The sequence below is a fragment of the Bemisia tabaci genome, chromosome 4 (assembly GCF_918797505.1).
Source record: "Bemisia tabaci chromosome 4, PGI_BMITA_v3".
NCBI classification, from domain to species: Eukaryota; Metazoa; Arthropoda; class Insecta; order Hemiptera; family Aleyrodidae; genus Bemisia; species Bemisia tabaci.
In genome coordinates, this window is record NC_092796.1 from 22,827,336 (window position 1) to 22,847,844 (window position 20,509).

General features: G+C 42.8%; 1 protein-coding gene across 2 annotated transcripts in view; it reads left to right on the forward strand.

Annotated features, from left to right (window-relative positions):
• Positions 1–20,509, forward strand: part of LOC109037138 (uncharacterized) — a 110,019-nt gene that overhangs the window by 81,746 nt on the left and 7,764 nt on the right. For both annotated transcript variants that reach the window (XM_072299521.1, XM_072299520.1), the window contains one exon: positions 20,164–20,304. In XM_072299521.1, the coding sequence (XP_072155622.1) occupies positions 20,164–20,304 (141 nt within the window). The remainder of the gene's footprint in view (positions 1–20,163; positions 20,305–20,509) is intronic.

Genomic DNA, 20,509 nt, shown 5'->3' on the forward strand with positions numbered 1-20,509 from the left:
CAGAATTATACTATATTGGTAAAAATGCATTCAACTGGTGCACCGGCTCAACGGCAAGATGGCGAATAGGGGACTCAAAAATTTAGAATAGATTTATCTGTTATACCTCCATATTCTGCTTCTGGTATCAAAGACAGGGCCGGATTAAGGGGTGGCCAAATGGGCCGCGGCCCATGGCGTGGCAAAATAATTTTTTTAAATGTAGGCATAAAAAAATGTCGGATTTAGAAGAAAAAATTAAAACGAGAAAAGGAGACAAAATCTCTCATTTCCTGAGATTGTAGTAATTTTTAATTTTGTCGTCTTTCAGTGATACAAGAGACAGCACCTTTAATTAGTCGAGTTAATAGAGAAACCAAACACGCAATTTGGCCTGGAACGGCGCGGCGCAGAGAAAAATGATGACGAGGACTTGAGATGAAAAGCAGAAGCCATCGGCGCGGCGATCGGCATGTAACACATATCAGCGCCTACAAGACTGCACGAACACTTCACGCATTGCATAAAACACAGTGCGGTCATTGCATTGCGGCCAGCGTGAAATGGATAGCGCCTATAAGAATGCATGAAAACTTCACGCATTGCCCCAAACACAGTGCGGTCAGCGTGAAACGCATGGCGCCTACAAGACTGCGTGAATACTTCACGCATTGCGCCAAAGACGTTGCGGTCTGCGCGGCACGGCGGCGGAAGTTAAAATTATTAAACCACATTCATGTTAGTTCTTTCATAGTTTTTTCGTTCATTTCTTATGAAGGAAGGCATTGGTCCGCACAGAGATAGGTTTACAAAACTTAACTTTTGCTAGTAGTGTTGACAGGGCATCCCCAAAAAATGTGTTCAACGTGAGTAAACGCGTCTTGTGCACCCCTCCCCCAATGGCACGTTCACTTGATGGTTTTCATTGATGTTTCAATACGAATGAGAAGGCGGCAGCAAAATACAGGCGACCCATGGGCGGCAAGAAGGTAAATCCGGCCCTGATCAAAAAGCGGAGGACAAAAAACGTTTTTCTACAATTTATTTTGATAACGGTAGTGTGCTCTTCTCAAAATTATAGTTGAAATTTTGGTGAGGCGAGTTTTTTTTTCTTTCAACGTCGCTCATCTACTTCGGAGAACTTAAAACGCGCCCACATGGAAAACAGCTGAGCGCCTCCCTAACACGAACGTGAATAGGGCTTTCCCGCTTGTTTCTATTATGAGATGCAGCAATATGTGAAATGCAGGTCAAGTTTCATATTCCATGGCATATTGCTTATCTTCTTACTTCATATATGACTTCCGAATACGCATTGAAGTTGACGCATTTTCTCAAAACTTATGACTTAATCCTGCAGCATAAAACTTTGTTACGGAAAATTTTTAAACATAAAACGAAACAAACATTTTCAACGGTGCCAACCGGGATAAGTGCTTTTCTGGTTCCACCATCGGTACCAGTATCCCCCGCTCATCCATAGATTTCATGCAGTTGATACTGACGATAAGCGGCAAATACGAGGAATATGTGTTGGTCATCTCCCCGTCGATTATATTGGCGAATGGAGGCCTCACCTCACTTTGTGTGCTCGATACCAGTAGAATTACACCTTTACGTTGGTGTTTAGCTTCTCGGCGCATGTTAATAGTCCGATTTTTACTTTCATTCCATCTACACAAGCACATAAAACGCGCTGCGCGCGCGCAATAGAACAGAACCGTAAATTAGTAAATTCTATTAACTCGTCGTAACAGCCTGCGAACGAATAGAGATGAGTCTGCTCTTGGATTGTCTCCTGGTGTTTCGTTGGTATTTTGATTTCAATCAACTCAAAGCATGACGGCTGTTGCCACGTCGCATGTTGACGTCATCAGGCCCCTAAGCGCTTTGAGGCGTGCAGTGAGATCACACTAAGGAAAAGAAGAAAAAAAAATTTCCTCAGTTTTTCCTGACAATGAGTTATTAAATAAGACAAATCTTTGAAAGGGTCACAGATGTAAACAAATTTAAGGAAAAAAAAAAAAAACTTAGACACTGCTGTCAGTTTGGTAATCAGGGAGAAGAGGGGGAGGGAGGGGCGTGCAGTGAGATCACACTAAGAAGAAAAAAACATTTTCCTTGTTTTTCCTGACAAAAACTTATTAAATAAGCCCTATCTTTGAATAGGTCAAAGATGGAAACAACTTTAAAAAAAAAAGTTTGGTAGTCTGGGAGAAGAGGGGGAGGGAAGAGGGGACTACCCCATTATTCGGACCAAAAATGTTGGAAAAGGAGGATCATGAATGTCAAATTCGCTCCTTTTCACTCGAGTTGGTTGAATTACACATGAGGCTTGAGTGCTTTGGGAAGGATAAAATTATAATTTTACACCTGCTTCATTTTTCTCATTAAGTCAATCCTCGAATTTTTTACTGTAATTATGCGTAATAGAAAAAGTGCTGAATCCAAGATAGGATGAATCCGCAGCTAATTTGAACGCCAAGAAACTAACGTTTCAGACGGTAATCGTTTGGTAAACGACCGAATAACCCGATTGCAACGTTTCAGACATCAGAAAAAAAATTGAAACAGAATTGAGATAACTGCGACAAAGGCACCGAGGAGCCGAACTTTTCGGTACCGACATTCACTAAAAAGTTCCGCTCTTCGTTTCTTTGATACGTATTTCTTTCGTTGTTTTCGTAGTTTTTGGTTCATCTTATAGAGAGTAAAACATATTAGTGATTACAACGCAGTTGAAGCAGGCTCTTATTGTACCATATGAACTGCGCGAGGTTCTCCTAGATTATTTCAAAATGACGAAAAAAGCTTGAAGGACGGTAGAACTTCCAAAGGGTAATAGAAACCAAAATCTAAGTCGCCTTCTTCTCAAAGTTTCTCATCAAAATTTCGATCACGAGCCACTATGTACCTGTTCACCGTGACGCAAGAATTTTTTCGAATCAAGGCGGCAACGATGCGCGGGGCTATGAAATTAGAGGATGATGTAAAAACTAATGTCGAAAGTTTACATTTTTACGCCCCTATCAACTAAATTGAAAAGCGTCATCACTTGTGAAATCCCAGATTGCATTACGGAGTAATTTCAGCTGCCTTTCGGCTCCTTATCTATTCTCAGCCCGTGCCCAATTCGCTAATCGGTTCCTGTTGGCCCTGAGCTTACTGCCTCGCGATGACTACATGATCGTGGCTCCTCGATACTGTCCACAGAAGCTCAAAGCTCTGTTCACGATAGATTTTGAAATCATTTTTGGAATCAAATAACCATCGTGTAAGCATCAAGCGTCACTGGGGGTACGCATCAAGTTGTCGGCCTCCTGTGGTCTAGTGGTTGTAGCGCTTGCTCTAAGATCGGGAGGTCCCGGCTTCGATTCCCGGCTAGTTGAGGCACCCGGAACTTTCGGCCTCTGAGCCCGGAACGGATAGTATGTCAATATAGCCCGTAAATGTTTTTCAGTGTTCGGTTTGTAACGCACCGAACGTCGTTTTACAGTTTTTTTCGGTTACACGAACCGAAAATGTGGTTTTACGAGCCCGATATTAAGGGTGATATAGAACACGAAACGTTCAGTTCAGAGACCTACTCGTTTTTACAACAGCGTACCTCGTTCAAAAATTTAACATACGAACAAAAATGGTTTAATCGAAATCCCGGCGGTACGCCAGAACTCTATTTCTTTCTGCACGACATAAAGACCCCGTTCAGTAAATAAGACCGAATATTTTTCCGATGACCAAAGTGTTCCTCGTTCCAAAATTGATCATACACTGGAAAAAAAAACACATTGGATCTAGAGTCCAGACTCTTAAAACATCGACAAGAAAAAATACTCTTGATTCAATCAGATTTAAGCTTAAATCAGGAAGCAAGCCTCTTAATTTGAGCGGATTTCCTTTTGATTTAAGCTTAAATCTGCTTGAATCAAGAGTCCTTTTTCATGTCAATGTTTTCAAGAGTCAGAACTCTAGATCCAATGTGTTTCTTTTTTCCAGTGTACGAAAAAACTGGAGTAATCGAAATTGTAGCGGAATAGAGAATAACTAAATTTCGTATTGCGCAACATAGAAACCCCTTGTAGCTCCCTGTGGATACCTTCCAATGACGTGGAGCTGAATCGGTTGAACTGAGTAATATCATGCTTTAGACGTAGCACAGTGGAACGAGCTTGTAAAAGAAGTCGGACATTAAATTTTTATGTTCATTTCGTCACAAATTCAACTGCAAGGGGTCTTCCTGCAATGACATTTCACGACAAAACCAATGGAACCACTCTTAAAGATTGTTGTTTCGAATTTTCGAAGATGTAAACTCTCAAAGTTTCCAAATTTTATCCGACTTCTCCTATTGACTCGGTCCAGTGTGCGTAGGCGGAAGATCCGACAACGCGGACGGCTTGATGCACGGTGACAGGCGATCTGATTCTGGAGGAGAATAGAGATGCTGGTATCATATTTACACTGGATTTTTCTGCTTGGTCGTGCCTGAGCCTGTGCCTGTGCGCTGATCGAATCGATGCACGCACGTCCATCACAGTGTAAAGGCTCTTGTAAATGCCCACGACAACGCCTCAAAGCATGAGGGCTCGCATATTCCTACCATGCCATACCCGCAGTGATCCGCTCAACACTTGCAGCTGGTAAATACGTAAGTGACAGTGCCGATATCAGACTCTGGTCAAATGGATGTAATTGTTTCCCGGCTGTATAGGGTATTACCCTTGTTGAATTTTCATGACTTGAGAAAAAAATTCGGTCGTAAGAGCCACGGTGCAATATTCAATATCGGCCCGTGTTCCTCAGTTCATGTGAAAGTACACCGCCGGTTCAAAAATCTGAGGTCTTGTCCTGTAAGGTTCACGTAAAAGAACTTGCTGCGGTGATTCGTAGGGTTCAACAGTTCTATTTACAGTTCTTCTTTTTTAAAGTTTCACGTGCAATGCTCCTTAAGTTTCGTATTATAAATTGTTTTTCAAAAATTTGAGTGAGTTTAGCCCTAGTCTCCTTTGCGTTCCTCACATTCAGCTCCGCATCGAGTGAGCCAGTGACACTTCTTATGTCCTTCGCGCCTCCTATCTCGACAAATAGAGATAAAGGCCGAAATCATCCGCTTTACCCCCTTTCCATCGATAATACCAACATACAACATACATACATACAATACATTCCGCGACAATACCAACAAGTAGACGGGACAGAGAAGAATCTGCTGTGCTATGGAAGAACGTCGTGTGAGCTTTCAGACATCGCAAAATTTCCGTCGATAAAAGACTTATCTAGCAACCTTCCGAACATTTTGTCCCCAATTCTTCAAAATATTTCATTCGCAGTCTGATCTAAAGTATCCGAAAACCTCGAGGGAAATTAGTCACAACGTTTGTCAGAAGTAGATATTTTACGGAGGAAATTTAGAAGCATTTGAGTATTCATACGACTTCCTTCCTGGTCATGGCAGAACTTTACTGCTATTAAAAAACAAAATAACTACGATAGGAACTCAATAAGGGTCCGACGATTTTGCCAAACCTGCGGCAAAAAAATCCGACGAGCACTTAACATCCAACACCCCCGAAAGGGCGTCTTCTTGTTATGGGTCGCTGACAGCGGTTGATTATCGAGATCTGTGGCCACAAATCGTAGCTTCTTCGACGTAAGGGTGTATCTCGCTTCCCGCATGAGCCCCATAAAGTATGCATTTATGTGGAAAACAGGACTCACGTGGAAATCAAGATACGCCCTAACGTCAGAGGAGCGACGTAATGTGCTCCCATCCTTCACGATCCCATCCGTTGAGTATCGGCCGGCTCATAATTCCTAACTACTTACTACCCCTGCCCCTGTGGTGCTCTCTTTTGGGACTGTTCATGCGCACTTCGGGTGGAAGCTGAGTTTGCATTACGCAACTGCAAAATGCAGAAAATGCAGATACGTGATTTCGCACTTGGGCTGTCGATAAAGGTACACTGGAAAAAAAAACACATTGGATCTAGAGTCCATACTCTTGGAAACATTGACAAGAAAAAATACTCTTGATTCAATCGGATTTTTGCTTGAATCAAAACGAAATCCGCTTAAATTAAGAGGCTTGATTCTTAATTTAAGCAAAAAATCATATCGAATCAAGAGTATTTTTTCTTGTCAATGTTTCCAAGAGTCTGGACTCTAGATCCAATGTGTTTTTTTTTTCCAGTGTATATTGTCTCCAGCTTTGAAGGCTCCACTAAGATGTATTTTTCGCGACCGATGAAGACACGGCACACGTATGGCTATAACCCCCCCCCCCCCCCCCCCAATACAGACGCACTCTCGCCCGCAGGGAATCCGAATTAAATTGGGTGCATTATCGAAGACATGAGATCACCCTCGCCCGAGTCGAGTCGGCTCCAATCTTGCTCCGAGTCGGACCTGGAATCGAAATCGGAGGCTCCAGTTTCATCTCACCTGTAATGATGATGCACGATGGAGTGCGATCTGCAGCCGCGGCACCCGTCGTGTTAGTTGCTATTGAACATGTTTCTGCAAAAAGGAACTAGGTGCATAGGGATTGCGTGTAACATAGTTCCTTTTAAGCACAAGTACGTCCTATTGTTCGGCCTCGTCTCGGACTCGATCATGGAGGCGCAGGCGCTCGGCGATAATTTGAATATTGGAAATAACGCGAGCCGGGCATCACGCGCCAACCTCCTCGGAATGAGCTCTCCTTCTTGTGATTATTTCGGCCACCTTTCAAAATTGGAGAGGAATCCAATTTTAACGCGGTATCCTCGCAGATTCGGTCTCGGGCCCATGGGCTTAGATTCTTGGATCCACAGGTTAGAATTTCATTTTGGGCGAACTTGCGTTAGATATGTAAGTTGACATGATGGGTAGTGCCTCTCCATTAGTCAGTTTAGGCATAAAGCTTTGCTCACTGGAAAAAAAAACACATTGGATCTAGAATCTAGACTCTTAAAAACATTGACAAGAAAAAATACTCTCGATTCAATCGGATTTTTGCTTAAATCGAGAACCGAGCCTCTTAATTAAAGCGGATTTCCTTTTAATTCAAGCAAAAATCCAATCGAATCAAGAGTATTTTTCCTTGTCATTGTTTTCAAGAGCTACGACTTTAGATCCAAGCGACTTTTTTTCCAGAGCTAATCTGGACTGCATTTTGCAATTTGGAACTATAAATTCTAGTCCGGTTCAAAACACGTAGTGCCATTCCTTTCCTACGTACATACGTGTTTTGCAGATGAGCCAGAAATTATAGTTCCAAATTGCAAAATGTGGTCCATTTGGCAACTGCTATAATTTCAAATACCTGGTCTACAGTAAGAGTACCTAGGTAGAGTCCGTCAAAATATAAGCTTTTAGAGCCCAAAAAGGCAGCAATCTTCTCGCGCCAAAAATGCCAATTTCCAGATTCCAATATCAAAGCAAATTGGCCAAGAATGTTTGTAAAGGCGCGTCCTCCTGCAAACGAGTATGTATTTGTTACGAATAATTTCAAAACAAATTTCATTGGTGAGGGAGGTCAACAGTGAAATATCCCAGAATCACGAAAAATGGTGTTAACTGAGGAAATTTTCAGGCCGAAGGTTTTCAGACTGCGTAAACCTCCCTTTCGCTTGCAAATCGAAATGGAGAGGCGCCTTACTTCTTTGATCAGCAATTGCAATGCGAGTTAAAAAAGGCGATGATTCCTAGAGTGATAGTTGGTGCGGTTTCGTGAAGTGAAGTTGGTCCCTTGCATCTATGGATTCGTGCATCATTCATTCGGACCTTCCTGCATCTAGAACAAGCAGACCATCCTTTGAGAAGCATTCGCAGCATTTTCGCACGAATGATAACTTCAGTGGAAAAAAATTAGGTTTTGCAATGGCATGATGTACATCCTCATGTACATGGATAGTAAATGTCGTATTTTTTGTCAAATTGAGCCGTGGAACTAAATATTTTTATAAATATCAGAGTACTAGGAAAAAAAGTCGCTTGGATCGAGAGTCCAGACTCTTGAAAACATTGACGAGAAAAAACACTCTCGATTCAATCGGACTTTCGCTTGAATCAAAATGAAATCCGCTTAAATTAAGAGGCGTGGCTCGACTCGAGCGACTCGAGCGTGACTCGAGCAAAAATCCGATTGAATCGAGAGTAACTTTTCTTGTCGATGTCATGAAGAATCTGGACTCTAGTTCCAAGCGATTTTTTTTCCAGTGTGTCTTTTCCCGATAAACCAAATTCGGCCATCAAAACACGATCTGCTTTGACGTTCTGGACAGACATAGACGCTATTAGTGGCGACGTCATCATAGGGATTCTCCATTATATCGAACTGGATCCAAACAATAACATTGGCATAACCCCTGTCAATGCTACCAATGCGAAAAAATCGATACATATCGCTTTTCTGTGACGTGGCACTAAGAGTGTCTATAGCAAATGAGACGTGTCTCAAGCGTGTCGCAGGGAGATACTCGACATTGTAGATTTTCCTTTTCGGATAAGATCCATGTTCGATGGGCATCGAAGAAAACCTCGCGAAAGAAGGAAGAGGGGGAGAAAGCAAGAAAGACATAGAGAAAAGAGAACGAGGGGCAAGAGGAAATGAGGGGAGGGGGCGAGTGATAATCGCCTTTCATCTTTGGCGCGGTGTCACCTCGCGAACAAACCCGACTCGGAGGAATAAACAGTGAACGAAAGAAGTACCAGAGTGAGCGGAGAGGAAGGGGGGGAGGGAGGGAAGCGGGCCAAGGAAAGAGAGGAACGGGAAAATGAAGCAGAAATGAAAGAATGGAAAGAGTTGTAATTAGATAATAATTGAAAAGGAGGAATAATGGGCGAGCGCGGAGAGGAAAACTGGAATTGGACAGGAAACTGGAGGAAGGACCGGTGTGTTATTAGTAAGCTGCATTATATTTAAGTTCCCGGAATCCCCGTTGTTTGGACCATTAGCCCGACAAACGATTCCTTATTACATGAAAAATGCTGGAAACGCGGCGCGAGGAGGGTAGTGATAGCGGGCTCGGATTGTGATAAGGCCCTGATTTACGGCCCAAATAAATACGGGCGCGAGGTGGCCTCCGTCCGGTGGACACCTCGATGACCTCGACGAGCGGGGCGAAAGGTAACCCACCCGCGCCCGCCGCTTCCTTTTTACCGGAGGACGGATGCTCCCGAGGTACCCGAGGTCGGCCCTCCGACCCGACACCAAAAAGGCAAAACATAGGCTCCTCCACCGGTCTGCATCAAAGGATCTGCGCAAGGAGAATACTCGCCATGTCCCTTTAACTAAGAGTACGGGCATCTTAGAACTCAGGCCGTTGAAATAATGACACGCTCACTCGAAAAAAGTAACTTGGATCTAGAGCCCTGACTCTTAAAAACATTAACAAGAAAAAATACTCGTGATGGAATCGGACTTTTTGCTTGCATCAAGAGGAAATCCGCCTGGGTAAATCAAGAGGCTCAGCTCTTCGATTCAAGGGAAAATCGGATTGAATCAATAGTAATTTTTATTGGCAATGTTATTAAAAGTCTATGGACTCTAGATCCAAGCGGCTTTTTTCTCCAGTACTTACTAAGTTCCTATTTTTCTCAAAATTGTTGTTTGACTTATTCGTGCAGCATGGCTTCTGTAGCCCATTCTTTTAAAGTAATTTTTATGATAATTTCAAATACTAACAATTTTTTTTTTTAAATGATGATTTGCCACAGTCTGCGGGTCTACAACGTAAGAGTCGATCTGTAATCAATTTTACACGGTGACCTCTCCACACAACGTCACTCCATTGGGCCGATTATTGAAACTAAGTCAGCACGACAAGACAAGACAAAGCCCTATCTTAACCATGCGATATATCGGATTTAGATCTCTCATCGGGCTGCTTTAAACTTTAGATAATCGGCCCGCAGGAGGATATATTAAGGTATTGGTGAAAACTTCAGGCCAAAAATGATTTGTGAATGCATATACATAAGTATTTCGGAGATTTCAGATGAGTTGGAGTCTAAGTTTGGACTCCAGAATGAGGACTTCAAAGTCAAACTGAGTAGAGACTTTGCTCAAGTTAACATATCACATGAGTCATTTGATGATTATCATACAAGATTCAAGATGCAAGAGGGATACTTCCATAGAATTTTAAAATGCCATTTTTTGACCTAAAACAACAAAAATAGTACAGGACAAGCCAGTCCAACGCGGAATGTGCGGTTGATAATCGTCACGTATATGTTAGTTTTTCAAAACTTAATAGCAGGTTTTTAAAAGTTTGACGAGTTTTGCGAAATCGCGACGACACGCAGAATTTTGTACCACTGTGGATGTGGGTCTAAGCCTCAAAATAAGTACTTCTGGAAAAAGCTTGAAATTGGTATGCACTCCAGGCAAAAAGAAATAATTTGAAGCAAATGAGGCATTTTATCAAAGAGTGCAAAGTACATATCAGAAGATACAACAGAAATCGATTTATTGAGAATCTTGCTGTCGTGGACTGTCACAATAATAAAAACACACCACTCAAACGCGCAACAACCCAAAACTGAGTAGTAGGACATCTCTGACCACAAGTAATGTTCTTCGGCTTTGTAAAACAGTTTACAAGGTGTCGAAATTTATACTCTGAGAATGAGTCCTCAGCCTTTAAAAAGTTACTTCTGGAAAACATAAAATTGGTAAGCACTCTGAACAAAAATACATAATCTGAGCAAATTCAATGAGTGCAAAATGCAGTTTAAAATATACAGCAGAAATCGCTTTCTTGAGAATCTAGCCGTCGTGGACTGTCACAATAATCAAAATACGACACTTAAACGCGCAACTACCCGCAGATACTTAGTAACAGGACATCTCTGACCACAAGTACTGTTCTTCGGCTCTGTAAACCAGTTTACAAGGTGTCGAATTTTATACCTCTGAGAATGAGGTCCTCAGCCTTTAAAAAGTTACTTCTGGAAAACATAAAATTGGTAAGCACTCCGAGCAAAAATAAATAATCTTGAGCAAATACCAAAGAGTGCAAAATGCAGTTCAAAATATCACAGCAGAAATCGCTTTTTGAGAATCTTGCCGTCGTGGACTGTCACAACAATCAAAATACGACACTTAAACGCGCAACTACCCACATACTTAGTAACAGGACATCTCTGACCACAAGTACTCTTCATCGGCTCTTTAGTGCAGTTAACAAGGTGTCGTTAACACGATCAGTGATCAAGAGATCGACCAGGCCATCAACCTAAAGTGTCACTTCCCGACGGACGGGAACTTCGCGGTCCGAAATGGATTCGGCTTCCGACGCCGGCCGGCGGCGGACCGGACCCTTGACACACTTTTCCAGCGACGATGGCGGGTTCCGCGGACAGGTTTCCCGGCGCAGCGGGATCGGATGGAGCTCCGACCGCGTCGCAGACCTGCAGTCTGGCCGAGTGACCAGAACCCGAGACATGAATGGGTAACCGAAGACCCGCCCGATAACGTACAAGTTGCCGACGAAAAAAAAACCAGGGAAGGGGGGTGTGACGACGGGACCACCCAGGCGACTGCGATATCGATACGATCGGGTGCTGATCGATCCTCGTCATCTTGTAGGGGTTTCTTCCAGTCCGCTGGGTATCACGGCTGATGATCCCTTCGTCATTGCCACGGTGCACCCACAGCGCACGTTACTCCGGCACCTTCTCCGAGGCGACGTAACGGTGCGAAGCGTGAGCCCGCGGACAAAATACCCCGATGAGGTTGTTAGAAACGAAATCGTTTCCTCGTCGAGTTGTCCTGCCCCTAAACTGAACCACAATCCGGAAAACCTGGTTGTAACGGAACCTTCTCATGGTGGAAGAACCCTCTTCGCGGGTTTCCCCGCATTTTCCGTGAGTTTTCACTGAAACTTGGTCGAAACAGAGACTGGTCTAAACAGGCAACTTTACGGATTTTCCGTTCATTTGATACGGCGATGCATGTTAGTGAAAACCTGTAGTGAAAACCTTCTGTTATTAATGGAAGAATATTCCATCACCGTGAGGTTTTGTTATTGCCACGTAATCGTCGCCAGCCGCCACGTGTCTCCGTCTAGGTCGGCACCCACTGTCGTTTTAGGAGCCTATTCCTCTTGCACCTCATGTTTTTCCGGAGAGGTTAACGCATTAAAGCTAGCTGCAACCACTAATAATGACCGAAAATGAGTGTCAATGTTGCTTTTAGGGATGCCGCAAAAGTTTCCTCATGTTTTGATGCAAATTGAAATTTTTTCCAATTTTTTTTATAATCGGTTTTCGAAAAAATTTCAATTTGCTTCGAGTCATGTGTTCATTGTGTCGATAAAGATTGAAAAAACAGAGCGTTATGCTACGACATAGTTTCCTTATGTAACCTTGTCCAGGTCGGCCTTATCTGCAGTGAACTCTTTGTGTCCGTGTGTCAATCTCAGCATTTTTCAATAATGTCTTGAGACATCATTGAATTTCGACCCAATATTTCACCTACACCAATTGTTAATGCCTAAAACTTCAGTTTTAATTGCAACATCTAGCTGCAGTAGTTGTATTTAGTCGCAACCAGCTTCAGTGAAGAAACTTAGGCGAGAAAGGTATCTCTCATTTCTTCCCTCATAGGTGAAGAAGCCTTGAATGCATTGACTACTATCAGTGCCGATGTTGTAAAAATTAAATATGCCAAACGTCATATACTTTTGATCTAAGGTTACCCCTCTTCATCTGAGGGTAGAAGTGGACGATTCAGAAAAGCAAATTGTTTTTCTGAGTAAGACGTTCAGGCTCACATCAATTCAGAAGGGACTAGCGGCATGTATACGTGAAGAAGAAATATCCGACTTACTTAGGACGGAAATCCGCATGTAACCGGGAAAAAATCCACCCCGTGAGATCTCGTGGTAAGAAGACGTTATTGTAATGGTAACGTGTACGAGGTGGAGCTTACACAGTCCTAACCTAGACGATCCATTACGAATGATACAAGGAAGAATGAAAAAGTCGATAATCCAAGAAACGTTTAACCTGCTTAGCAGTTTCGCATTTTGGGGGATCGTAGTTCTCGGGGCAGTTGAGCATCAGGAAAATTTTTTGTATCGTTCCCACGGTCACTCTTCAATGTACATTGAGATTTTTATTCGTAATGGACCCCTTCACGTTTTAATAATTTCATAAATAATCAATAAACAAAGCAAAAGATAAAAGATAAGAAAAAATGAAAATGTACTCAACTTTAAAAGTTGAAATAAAAATAGAAAAATAAATGAAATTAGATTTAATAATTTGAACAAATAACCCTCACTTTTCCTCACCTTGATTTCTGCCATAAATATAATCCCCATATGATATTTGGAATTATATCTAAGAAATCTGGCAACAGAGACCCTGGTCCAATCATAACGCTCCGATGGGTCCCGTCCACGCGCGTCCAGCGAGCGTAACTCAGGAATGTCTCACCACCCACAACCCTTCCTCCCCGCGCAGCCGTCATGCAACGACTCTCATCAACTCGCAAGTCGCGACACTTGTTGCAAGGGATGAAAAAATCTCAGTTGGGTAATGCATTCTTCACTTCCTCCAGCTAACCGCACGCTTCATTAAGGGACGCGCCCGGAGTCTACTCACCTCTTAACCACGTACGAGTTTTTTTCCTGCTTCCACGGGAGAGGATGTTTACTCTGTGGAAACCGCGGGATAAGGGGTACCAAATAAATTGTACATAATGGGTCAAAAACTGAAAAACCACATCCCAGATCCGGTCCTCGCTCGGTAAGCTCGATTAAGGGCCGCTCAGTTAGTCTCCGGTGTTGTTTTCACGGGAGGAAGTGCAGTATTTTGAGGGAAAAAAGGGGGCGGATTTACATATAGACTGTCCAGAAAGAATAAAAAAGTTGGGGTGTTGGGGGTCTCCCAGCCGGTGGTGGGAAAGGTTTATCTTCCTGAGAAAATTTAGAGGCCACCTAATCTTGAAATCCATGTTTTCACACTTAATTAACTCTTATATCACTAGCATTGCACTGACAGAGCTAGTCCACGCCGATGCAAAAGAACTTAGCTCTATCCATTCACAGATTTTTCAACATAGGACCAATCGATCTCCAAAAGTTTTATATTTCTTAAATGAGCAAGTAGCGAAAACAAAATTTCTCATACTGACATTTCATGCCGTTACATAAAAATGTTTAAAACTACCAGCTCGTGGTTTTTCATGGGATCCTTCGTAATCCTAAGTTTTCTATGCATCCTTTAATTTCATTTATTATTTATTGCTTTTTCCTCTCCTTCAAAATTTTCGTGGAAATGTGATTCTTTATAATAGCGTTGACATTCACATGCATATTCCATGTTTCAATGGTTCATTAACCTAAGGTACGTTGTCACTTAGCAGTAGACTTAGGGACCCGAAAATATTGGACTCAGGACAAAGTATTAATTTAGGGGTCATCATCTCTTATTGACTGGCGACGCAACAACATTTCTGCATCGATAACCTGATTTTCTGCTCCTAATTACAATCTGCAAAATTAGCCCAAGTTCGGAGGGTCTCTGTCGTACTACAGTTCCTGCCGTTTTAAGAGGTCCACTACTTATAGAGATAATAGAAGTAAACCGCTCCATTATTCGTAGCTCACATACAATCAGGCTCTGATTATCTTCCGATGATTTCCACAGATTCTGAGGGAAATCGAGGCAAAAAAGACTGTAGTACAGCGCGGCAGCCTGATTGTTGAAATTAATGTCGGCACGACAAGAATCGAAAATCGATTTAATTCACAGCGCAGATAGGGCTATGTCTTGTCTTATCGTACGCCGCAAAGGCAGTTTAAGATCCAACAATCAGGCTGCTGGTCTGGAGGCTCAATGAGTTAGCGGCTTGCGTAAGAGTATCGTAACAGTTTTTAGAATCGGGTGCACTCTGCCCGGTCGCATAGTTGACTTACGCGCTTCAATTAAAAAAGCGGCCGACGCATCATTTTCCTGAGCGTGGAAACAATTTAAACGCTCAACCGAATCGTGATCGAGACGCGGGGAAAATAATTCATTTTTTCGGACGGCAGCGCGCAGGCGCAGAGCCGCAATCACCGCTATGCTTGCCCCTTACGTAAAATTTGGATTGGGGACGTGGCGCGTTGCACAATCGTCAAGTGCCTTCTGATCTACGACCTGATGGCCTATATTGCACGCGTTCTACGCAAATAGGTGTACAGATTTTGGATGGAAGATTGCACAACACAATGCACACAAATTGCATTAAGTTCAGAGTATTCAATGGTGTCAAATTAAGCCATCAAATTCCCAAAGGGGTCGAGGTTTCCTTTGGAATCCAAGAATATCATCAACTTACTTAACTTCCTCAACATCCTCAATTAACAAAGAAAAATCACGGAAAAAATTAAATTGCTGCTTCAACAATTCAATTGCTAAAAAAAGAGACTGCAATGTTTCAATGTAGATTTCACAAAAAAAAAATGCTACTTTAACCACCCCCGGTTAAATCAACTTACAATAGTGGTTAAAGTAGTATTTTTTTGTTGTAAAATCTACGTTGAAACGTTGTAGTCACTTTTTTGGCAATTGAATTGTTAGATCAGCAATTTAATTTTTTCTGTGCAAACAAAATCCCGCGATATAATGTAGGTAGCGATCTCTTTCCAAAAGAGAAAAAAACGCGACATTCGAATGATGTGCGGAGCGCAAAACATTGGAAGAATGTTCGAAGTTGGGTTCAAACCCAACATACAACTATTTTAACTCCAGGGTGGGCCGGGTTGCATACGCTTGGTTTTGCGGGCGAAATCTGTAATCTGCCGAACGGAGCGGCGTTGGTGAAAGAGCGCGGGTGCAGCAATTCGTGCTTTCTTCCAGCGTGACGTATATTTCGATCTAGTATTTGTACACAGTTTGTACAGTTTTACACAGTTTCAGGTACACAGATTTGGGACGCGATATTTACAAACGAATGATGCTTTCAGAGAGAGTTTGTATTGCTTCCCACCTGTCGGTTGCATACTCATCGCTCAGTTTCTTATTGTAGTTATTAAGTTTTAGCTACTGTTCCATTTGAGAATTTACCATAGATAGATGGCGTCCTAGATGTGTCTTTTTCTCTTTGGCTTTGTAAACCCACTTGCATATTCCGTGCACTTATCGCGGCGAATTCGGGCTATTGCGTTGTCTCTCTTATCAAAAGACAAATTCACCATTTCAAATAGCCGTACTTCATCTTCCGGGTACCGGATGTTCCGTTTTTCCGTGACAAGTGCAACCGAGCGATTCGGCACAGGGATTCGATTATTGAAATTAATGGACAAAGCTATAGACAAAGAAGACAAAAGGGACATGAAGGAATCATATCAGTGAAAGTGGGTGGTTGCAATGGACAAATGAGGTAGTGTCGTCTTTGTCTAACGTTTTGTGTTTTAATTTCAATAATCAGCCCGCAGGTTTCTTGATGGAAAATGAGAGAGTAAGTAGATGGCACCGAGGGCCCGGAGATCCGTTCTTCATTGAGCCGAGGCGCACAGTGGATCGAGTGAATGAGAGAGGTCGGGCATGAAATTTTAGACTAAGACGGCAAATTTTGATGTTTAATTCGTTACATTTTAAGTTTTGAGGGATGCTTTTGGAGAAAAGCTTCACGAAGAAACAAATGGCGCCATTTATAAAATCTCAAAGATGGAAAATGAGAGAGTAAGTAGATGGCACCGATCGCCCAGAGATCCGTTCTTCATTGAGCCGGGGCGCACGCGCACAGTGGATCGAGTGAATGAGAGAGGTCGGACATCAAATTTTTGACCAAGACTGCAAATTTTGATGTTTAATTCGTAACATTTAAAGTTTTGAGGGGAGCTTCTAGATGAGAATTTCACGACGAAACCAATGGACGTCACTTTTAAAATTTCAAAGTTTTATATGAATGGAGTTATGAGCTTTTAAAGCTTCCAAATTTGTCCGCACTGGAAAAAAAACACATTGGATCTAGAGTCCAGACTCTTGAAAACATTGACAAGAAAAAGGACTCTTGATTCAATCAGGTTTAAGCTTAAATCAAAAAGAAATCCGCTCAAATTAAGAGGCTTGGTTCTTGATTTAAGCAAAAATCCGATTGATTTAAGGGTATTTTTTCTTGACGATGTTTTTAAGAGTCTGGACTCTAGATTAAAATGTGTTTTTTTTCCAGTGCGACCTTCCCCATTGACTCGATCCACTATGGAGCGCGCCGACTGGGATTGTGAATGGAGAGCCAACCCCGAGCCCTGTCGGCGGGCGATGCTAAAAATCGGCCGACTTCCCAGCCGGCGCGACGGACGCAGATTCACCTCCGAGCGGGACGGCGACCGGAGGGGTCCGCAGGGCAGAAATCGTAGTTGGCCGGTGTGGTATCCCCTGTAATTAGACGCCGAGTCGGGAATAAACAGACGACGGGTCTCCCGAAGTGCCGGTAACCTTACCGCTGCGCCGCCCCCTCCCGGGCTCCGCCGCCCCACCCTTCCCCGGCGGCCCAGTGGCTATTTGCTCAGTAATAAACTCCTGCCCGCCTTCTTTTTACGTTTCCTCCGTCTTTCATCTGGTCAAGTTTTATGAATGAAAGTGCCCGCGCCGCGCCACTCCGCGTTTTTCATTCTTAAAATCTGTCGTCCGCCTCAACGGTCAGCGCTGCTGCGTCCGCTCTCTGGCGAGGCCTTCTCCCGCCCTCACGACTGCGTTCTTGCCAAAGATACAATGATCACGCTCCAGAATACAAAGTCAACAACGTAAAATGGGACTGAGGTCGCACAATTTCATAAAACATAAAAAGTCGAGACGTTTCGTAACAACCAGAAATAAACAGAAATATTAAAGCTAAAACTCAAATTTACTGAGCCTCTGCACCGCTATTATTGTAGAGTCTCCAAAGAACAGCGAAACGGTTAGTTTAATTTTTTTTGTTTATTTTCCGGTTGAAATTACGCTCTGCGATTCGTCCCGGCCTTGCATTGAATGTTTCAAAAAATTTTGCGGCCTTAGTCCCATTTTAAGTTGTTTATTTTATATTGTCGTTTCGGGAAAATTAAGTTTTTTTTACTCCAGAATGTAGCGTTGGCTGCAAAAATGGGAAACATTAAAGAGGAGTGAAATATACTCCCCCTCCCTCTCCCTAGCCGAGCGTGTAAGAGCAGAGCTAAGATGTCTATTCCGCTCTGTGATATCGGAGCTCACTCCAAAAAAAAGAATGGGAGCCTCTCTGCACGCGTGACACAAACACACCGCCGCCGTTCGGGGATGGAACAGGCTCCGGAAAGCTTCACACAATCAAGAGCACCTACACAAAAAATTAGGGGAGGCAATTATGCAAACCTGATATTTTACCTGTGTAGGTGTCGGCGTTAGACTATTTCTCAGCAATATGCGAGTAGTGCAATGCTAGTACGAAGTCGAGTTTAAACTCCCTTGACGCGATCAAAGTGCGGACATGGTATGGTGAATGCCGTACTGTGGTATCATTTTCAGTAGTTCGCATGGTGGAACCCCAAGAAACGAATAGTCAGGAAAAATTTAGCGTACACTACTTCACCCCAAACCATCTATTTTCCGATGCGACCCACAGACGGCGCATACTAAACAAGATGGTGCTGACGACAGAACCTTTTGTTCACAGGGCTCCTGCAGTTTCATTGTTACACTTAAAGAATTTTTCTGTTGCGAGAACAGAACTTCGGTCGTGGGAACAGAGTACTCTGTCTTCATAACAGAAGCTTCTGTGACTGTTACAAAATAAGTGCAGGGGCCCTGTGAACAGAATTTTTTTTTTTCAGTGTTGTGCACCATGAGAAGTTATCAGTTAAGGGGCTAAGGAACATTTTACCGTAGAGATGCAGGCATGTGTGATCGGTTGTTCACTTAATTCTCACCACCGTTTTGGGTCGTGGTCGTGACAATTAGTACGTAGGTCGATTAAATAGAGGAACGTATCGTCAATTCCGAGCCATCGAAAGTTACATCCGATATCGACAGTTGATACATGATGGTAAATATTGTTGCTTCCGATACAAGTCGTGTTTCCTGGTGGAAAAGTCAAGATCCGCAGACTTGGATCTGACAAGGGGAGGCTACCGATTGTCCACCTCAGATCGGGTTCAAATTTGGCAGAGAGGTAGAATAGGTTAATATAAGAAACCGTATTTTTTTTTAGGTGCCAATGCCCAGCCGTTTTTGAGTTATGAATTTTTGAAGTTGCCGTTTTTTCGTGTCAGCGACGCGCTCAAGTTGAGTCTACTGTGCGCGCATCTTTTAATGCGATCCGAGTGTCCGTACGTACAAGTGAGACAGTTGCCCAAACGGTAGCGCGCTCGCCTACGGTGCTGCAGGTCCGGGGTTCGATACTACTTCCGAGAATTACATTTTTGCAATTGATTATTTTGTTTTTTAATCGCTTCATCACAGCAAATTGTAAGTCACCTTGTAGACGTTATAGTAGTAGTAAAATAATTTTATTTTTAAGCGGTGCTTTAGCATCTGATTCTAATTAAATTTTATGTATTTTTTATTTTTTTAATGAGTGTGTAACAAAAAAGGAAAAACATATAATCAGCACCACAACGTCTACAAGGTGACTTACAATTTGCTGTGATGAAGCGATTAAAAAACAAAATAATCAATTGCAAAAATGTAATTCACGGAAGTAGTATCGAACCCCGGACCTGCGGCACCGTAGGCGAGCGCGCTACCGCTTGGGCAACCGTCTCTCTTGAACGGAAGGACACTCGGATCGCATTAAAAGATGCGCGCACAGTAGGCTCAACTTGAGCGCGTCGCTGACACGAAAAAAACGGCAACTTCAAAAATTCATAACTCAAAAACGGCTGGGCATTGGCACCTAAAAAAAAAAACGGTTTCTTATATTAACCTATTCTACCTCTCTGCCAAATTTGAACCCGATCTGAGGTGGACAATCGGTAGCCTCCCCTTGTGAGCGGACTGGTACAATAATTTTGGAATAAGTGCGCTGCGCTTTCATTGTTCGAGGTATACCACAAAAAATCCTGTATGCGGTAGTAGTTGCCAAGTTGCCTATTCGGTTGATGGTTTTCATTCGGAGGAGCTAAGCTTCGCAGTAGAGGTCACGCTCTGTTGTTCCGCAAGATACATCTCTTGCTGTTTTTTCTGGTATTCTTCAACGCTACGTATTGTCCTGAAATGTTTTTACTTGATTATTAATTTTTTTGATTTCAGAGAGTGCAATGGTGATAGGGGGCGAATCTTCTTGGGGTCCATACAATGCCGGTTACTCCACCTCACCGACGGGCTACCTTCCCAATTACCACGGCACCGAGCCGCCCACTTTCGAATCGCCTGTAAATACTCATGTTCCTGGTAAGTTTCCGCACCAGATAAAATCAAACAAAACTCTTCAAATTTAGCTGTTTTTTTCGTTACGAAGGCTCTTAAAGAAGTTTAAGAATCTTGAAAAACGGAACTCTGCAAAGAAGAGGGAGACAATATGTAATAAAAAAAATTGTGAGACTTATCCGATGGTTATCCCTTACGTATTTTGCTTAGTTGGTATTAAAGAACTCGC